The following is a 6,937-nucleotide window of genomic DNA, read 5'->3' as shown; positions in this document are numbered from 1 at the left end:
CATCAAGATGGCTGGGTATGTACTCCAGTTACTATACTATTCCAGCCCCATAGATTCCCCTTTAGTAAACAGTCTCAAGTTAGTATGACAGAAAGGTTTATATTTTCTTCTTTATAAGCTTAAGGCATTCAATTCACATCTCAAACTAAACATAAGCTGGACTAATTTTCTAAAATGGTACATGGGAATCATCTTAGGTAACAAAAGGGAGAAACCAGAGCATACAAAAGTAGCTCACAGAAGAGGGAGAGCATGAAAAAGAATGTTTCCTCTTTTCATGGGCCGAGATACTTTTTACATACCAGTTGCCCAGTCTGTGTTTCTCCCTCCTGTCTCCCAAGCTTGTTCTTGCATACCATTACATCTTCTCCAAAATTTTGGTTACATGCAACAAATATGATGATTATTCTCCCATGAATTTTCTAATCAATATGGATCACCAGGGTCAAATCAGCTCTTTTAAAAGGTTATTTTTGGAATATAACCCCCACACACCCTACTCAAATAATAATCAGGATTCAGTGCCTTCACCATTACAATTGGATGTGCCACAAGTGTAAGTAAGCTACTGAGACACTATCACTAAATTATTTTTGAGCAGCAAAAATTCTCAGTTGTTAATAAGTAATCATTTAACTTAATGAATCATAGTTGTTGAATTATAACTATGTCCATGTCCAATTTCTAAACAATGAATTATTTACTTAACTGAAAGGATTAAAATAGGGCAAGATCATTATATTTTCACAGAGAACCTGCACTTTTAATGCAGGGATATTATCTAATATGGATTATGGCTAGTGATGTCAAATAATTAAAAAGGAAATGCTTCTATTCTAACTTAAACCTTACATATTATGACACAATACGTAAGTAATCTAAACATGTTTGCAAGACATTCAGAAGGAAAAAAAAAACCTCTGCAACAATTATGTTAGAAATCAAAGACTCAATTCTTTATGACTTTAGCAGGTCAAATAAATAATTATGCCATATTTTCTTGTTTAGCTATTTTTATATAAAAAAATGAACATCTGTTTATCTTCTGCTATATAAGACTGATACTGAACTCTGAATCTATATAATAGTCTAACCACAAGAAAATACGACTTTGTTATAAATTCTGTCATAAACTTTTTTTTTCTTTTCAGAAAAGTAGTAATCAAAGAGCAAAGCCAGTCAATATCATCTTAATGTTCAAAGTTAAAAGAAAAACTGGTTATGAAATAAGCCCAAGGGCAGATCTGAATGTCAGAAGGCAGATAGATCTAGGAACAATGAGATTGGGATGATTTGCCAAAATGTGGTATTACCAGGAGCAGGACAATATACAACTGGGGAAATGATTTTTCTGGTGCTTTGAAAATGCAAGCAGACAGTAACTAGAGACATGTGACATAGTTGTCTGCAAAAACTAATTGCTGACAGTACCATTTATACATGTCCTATTAATAGCACAACAGGCATTCACAGACAACATGTTCAAACAAATATTGCCAGTAACTATTTCAGAATCCTTTATTTAAGAGCATTAAACAGTTTTCTAAAGCAAAGCTAAACAACTTTTTAAAATAGATTACTTCATAAAAGCAAAATATAGTTACTAGAATTTCCCCTATATGATTGTTGTCTGCAACACCACCCTTACATGTTTTTAAATCTGTCCTTCAAAGTATGGGAGGGGAGAGAGAGATATATATTGTAGGCCAATATGATCACTTGCATTGGTGAGTAAATTGAAGACTATCTGGGCAAAAAGAAGTTTGTACTCAAGAAAAAGGTTATGGAGTCATTTATTTTGTTCTTTTTGCTCATCTAAAATGACCCCAAAAAGGATGTGTGCAGGCACTGTCCTTAAACCATTGTTTATATAAGAACCAGTTTGGTCTAATGGTTAAGGCACCAGACTAGAAAGCGGGAAACTGTGAATTCAAGTCCTCCCTTAGTTATGAAAGCCAGCTGAGTGACTTTGGGCCAGTCACTCTCTCTCAGCCCAACCCACCTCACAAGGGGGACTTCTGCGGACAATAGGAGAAGGAAGGTTTATTGGATAGGGTTGCACCTTGATCTACTTATAAAAATAATAAGGGTGGGGTACAAATAAAAATGTGAGAACTTCCTATTAAGCTTTTGATCAGTAATGTGCTGATGAGGGAACTCAGAGCAAAGCTTGATCTTCCTCTGTTTTTCGTTTTGATTTTGACCTTATGCATTATCAATAATGTACAAAGTTAAATTGGACAAGGAAAAAAAAGTCAATTTAAAAAAATAGCAATTAAGATCCACACAAAAGAAGTTTGGCAGAATCACACAAACTGTCTTTATCATATCATGATGTCACTGTACAAAGTACCAGTGTTCATAATACTTCCTGTCAATAAACTTTTCAAAATTGCTATTTATATTTAAAACAAACACCAATGTAGATTTTTATATCTGGAGAAATATGTTCAAAATATCAAACTTTTGTATCTGGAAAAATATGTTCAATATATCAAACTTCAGGCACAACCATTAAAAATCAATTGTCATATATCAAACACTAGCCAACAGGAAAATGGTATAGCTCTGAAGATCAACATGCTAACCACATCTGGTCTCTAATGGCAAGAAGGAAGGGAGGAGTTAAGAAGTAGACCCATTAACTCTACTGACTTTCTACCCTGTGTTATAGTGGACAAAATAGCATAGCTCATCACCAGTGATGCAGATCACAAACTCATTGGCAGCACAATGTCAATGTGCTAACCATTCTATTCATTTCAGCACTGGAGAAAGATGTCAGTAGATGCCATGGATCCAGTTCCAGATAGTGCTAGTGAAATTCCGTATCTGGAATTCTGGTGTGCCACTGCTAGTCATAATAACAGTCTTCTTCATGTTAAGGCAGGTTTCTATACTCCCAAAGTATACCTCCATTTCCCATTGTTGTGGCATGTGTTACGCAAAGACTGAAAAAGAATTAATAATGCATTCTGATAAAATCATAGTGTTTGAGTAAACGATTTTCAGATAGAAATGTTATATACAGTATAAATTGTTATAGATGAGTCATCAAACATTACTTTGTTGTAATAACATGGTTCTGCGTTCTCTCTCCCTCTGATCTTCCTTTCTATATTGCTCTTCCAATTTTTGCTTTTCAGGGTCTATACTGTATAATGTACAGTCGACGCTTCTTCTGATCAGCTCAAATTGACTAAAATCTGCAACGTATTTTCCATTCTGTGAAAGAGAAATCACAGGCAGAAATTCAAAACCCCAGAAGATCTCCTCTGGAATATATGAAGTTCGGCTCTGGCATACAGCGCTTGTGGATTCTACTGTGGCATTCAAAAGGATAATGAGTTCAAAATCCTTTTCCTTTAGATTTTGGGGTGTCAGGTCATTTAAAGGGCTGCTCTCATCCAAAATGTGGTAAAAAGTCAGAGGTAGAATCAAGAAAGGGCTTTCTGATGATGAATCCACGTGGAATTTGACACTAGCTTGGTTTAGCAGAATCCTTTCTCCTTCTTTGGTTTCATAGGTCTGAAGAAGCTTTCCAGTTAGCTGGCACTGAATCAGGAGGCTCTTTCTCATATTTGCTACACGGATTACAAGGCAAAGCTGTCCATTGTGTTTGGTTATAACAGCACAATGACTGAACTTAATGGTCTCAGCTCTTTTTTTAGGTCTAGCAATTTTGGCCAGGAAAGTTCCAGTAATGAAAATCTCAATCAACGTAGTGAGAACTAACTGAGCCACCAAGAGAAAAATAGCATGAGGACATTCCTCAGTGATAACCCGAAAGCCATAACCAATGGTTGTTTGGGATTCCAAAGAAAAGAGAAATGCCCCAGTTAGTGAATCTACATTCATGACACAAGGGACATGTTTTTGAGGGTATCTGCTCTCTTCCAGATCTCCATGAAGAAATGCAATGGCATAGTAAATGACTCCAAACAGAAACCAAGTCATGATGAAAGTAGCAGCAAATAATGTAAGTTTGTATCTCCATTTCATGTCAATAACTGTGGTCCACAGGTCCTGAAGATAAAGCAGGTAAATACCATCTACCTTGTCAATTCTGATATTGCTGTGACCACTTTTAGACATCACACGAGGTTTGTTTCTCTTCATTTTAGCAGTGATGCTGCCATTGACTAGTGAGGCTTGTGACATACTGATCTGTGTTGCTTCCATTACTTGCTCTTCAGACCTAAGGAGAGAGAGGGGAGGGATAATAGTTACTGTCTAAAAAGCACCGCAAGATATTCTGATAACAGATACCAAAACTAAACAATGGAAGTTGCGTATCATTCACATAGGTAAAAATTATTATATAATAAAAATATTATAAATGAAATTTATCACTGGCAACGTACAATGAAGTGAACAGAAAGTAGTGGCATTTTTTTCTACTTCTGTGTCAATATACGTGATAAGTCTTTGCTTTAACAAATCAATTCCATTTACTATTTAGAATATTCTCACATTTATTAGGCAAGACAAGAAAGTAATTAATTAATGAGATAAACTTGATCCAAACACTCAGGAGATCTACTTCTCATTACTGTATTGATTTACTTTTCATTTCCCAACCTCATTTTCCCCTAATACGTTCTGTATTTTTCTCGCTCTGAAAAATTTAAATAAGCATTTTGATCATGATTTTCACAAATCGTACTTTGCACATAGTGGGGTCAAAAGGAAAAGAAGAGCTAGCAGTTTTGTAAGTGCATAGAAAGAAATCTTTGCACCTGAAAATTCTTCAAGGCTGTTTATATCATGAGCCTCTCCAATTTCAAAGACTCAGCGGAAAACAGGAGGTGATTCACAAATTCAGCTTTCTGAATAGCACTAGGGCCCATCCCTTAGCAAATACAGAAGACATTAAATGGGACCAAAAAAGGACACAATATCCAGAACCAGACAGTGGTTACGTAGTACAAAGCAAGAGCAAGTTAAGAGGAGTTTCCAATAACAAAACTTCCTGAACTTAGAAAAAAAAAAAGCCATCCTCTAAACTCGCATCCTTTGTACTTTGGCAGTTGTTGCTGATAGTATTATTTTGTTCCATTGTTTTGCTTCAGGAGAGAGCTTTTAATAAGTAGCTCATTTTTATGAAGCACAAGGAGGGTGGGGAAAACATACTTGTCCCTGGTGTAGCTACTTAAAAGAACATTTCTGGAAACTAAATATGAATTTGTAGTAGATATTTGTGCCAGCCCAGGATAACAGTGTAATTATTCATTAGTGCAACTTTCCTGTTTTGTCAGTAAAATATTTATGTTTGCACCCATAACTGAATCACTGCTGGCAGGCTGAAAATAAATTAACATTTATTTTTACTTCCTTGAACAGCTTACATACAACTCCCGAACCCCAAAACAACCAAAGGAATTGAGATTCTCTGTAAGCAGGACTGCAAAATCAATAATCACACCCAAACATGCACACTGTGCAAGATATCCAGATAATAAACAGGAAAAGGAGATTCAAAGCATTAGCGCTGCAGGCAAGAACAATAAAGAAAGGGACAGGGCAACTCATTAGAAATACTTTTTGGAGAAACTAATATTGGAGACATAAAAAGGGAAATGCATCTATGAGAATGACATGAAAATCATCACAAACCAAATATTTTAAATGAATGTATGGCACAGAAAATCAAGAAGATTAACTGTCTTTGCCAGATTTTGGACAGGGAAAAATGTCCTGGGAAAATTTCAAGGATGAACTCTTCTCTCTTCTTCCCGTGTCTTGTTCTTTTTTAAACTCAGGTGATCATGGGTAATTCTCTATTAATAGGTCACTGTATGGATCAGAAATAACTTTTTTGTGGGGGTAGGGGCTGTTGTTTCTTATATGACTATAATTCATAAATATCTTCATCAGTGGAAGCCCAAAACTTGGAAAGTGGTATAATATGAACTTAGAACATTTTGCTCTGAACATTTGTAACTTTCTCAAAGCTACATAATACTGTCTATGTTAGGAATAACTACAGCCATGAAATTGCCCCTGTGTAAATTGATTAAGAATTTAATTAATATCTTTCAAGAAGAAGTAATAATTAAAAAATTGCAATTTTTTTAGTAAAAGGGGGTGTTAATTATTATGGAGAAAGTGATAGTTTTTCCCTTACTGGACAAAGGCTATAGATATCCCTGCTTTACATGCAAAATATGATGGGTTTAAATTCCTGGCTTTTCAAAATAGGCCTGGAGCTGATTGGAGTGCAATACCTAGAGATCTTCTCCCAGTCTGTAGATAATCTAGAACTAGATGAATGAAAGTAAATGTCAATGTTCATATGTCCTTGGTACATGACAATTGAGGTGTTAATAGAAACTCTTGTATTTCAATTTCTCCAAGGCTTGTTGGCACAACAATATCATGAAACAAGTTTAAAAATACACATACAAAAACTTTTTTTAAAAAAAGAAGCCGCTCTCCTTTCAATGTTATTATTAAACATGCCTAATTTTGTAAATCTTACATTGCCTTAGGAAGTGATGTCTGTCAAGAAGAAAAAAGTTGCCCTCATTTCTTGAACTCTGATTCCAGATGTTGTCAGGCTGAGCTTCAAAGAAGATTTGTTGAGCCTGGGAACCTTGAGGGCTAGAAATCAGCCCATGTTAATCTTTTGAGGTATGTGACAAGTTGGCTGAAGATTTGTGAATTTCCAAGACAAGACAAAGCAGTTTCCCTGGATAGCACTTTGAATGCTACAGCTCCAGGCTCTCTTAAAAATTAAGAAACCTCCCAAGCACCACCAGCCTGTCCCTGCAAGACCTACAAAGATAACTGCCTTATTGTCTATCAGTCTTCCTCATCCACTGGTCCAGAGGCTTTTTTTTCTCACCATATTTCAAAGCAGCCTCTTTTCTATTACCAGTGTTCTAAACTTATGCATTTCTGGATTTTGACCTATAAACATTTAAGTATTAGAATA

The 6,937-nt window shown here is 35.5% G+C and overlaps 1 protein-coding gene across 3 annotated transcripts in view; it reads right to left on the bottom strand.

The window, feature by feature from the left end:
• Positions 1-1,042: 1,042 nt before the first annotated feature.
• KCNJ15 (potassium inwardly rectifying channel subfamily J member 15) overlaps positions 1,043-6,937 on the bottom strand; it is a 32,141-nt gene continuing 26,246 nt past the window's right edge. The window contains exons 1-2 of one of the 3 annotated variants that reach the window (XM_058186010.1): positions 6,482-6,923; positions 1,043-4,198 (exon numbers count right to left, since the gene is read on the bottom strand). In XM_058186010.1, the coding sequence (XP_058041993.1) occupies positions 3,055-4,198; positions 6,482-6,483 (1,146 nt within the window). In that variant the 5' untranslated portion in view covers positions 6,484-6,923 and the 3' untranslated portion in view covers positions 1,043-3,054. Of the gene's footprint in view, positions 4,199-6,481; positions 6,924-6,937 lie in introns of those variants that run through there. The other 2 variants (XM_058186012.1, XM_058186011.1) reach the window with 2 other exon arrangements.

The sequence above is a fragment of the Ahaetulla prasina genome, chromosome 5, assembly GCF_028640845.1.
Source record: "Ahaetulla prasina isolate Xishuangbanna chromosome 5, ASM2864084v1, whole genome shotgun sequence".
In the NCBI taxonomy this organism is placed as follows: domain Eukaryota; kingdom Metazoa; phylum Chordata; class Lepidosauria; order Squamata; family Colubridae; genus Ahaetulla; species Ahaetulla prasina.
This window is presented reverse-complemented; position numbering and strand designations above follow the sequence as displayed.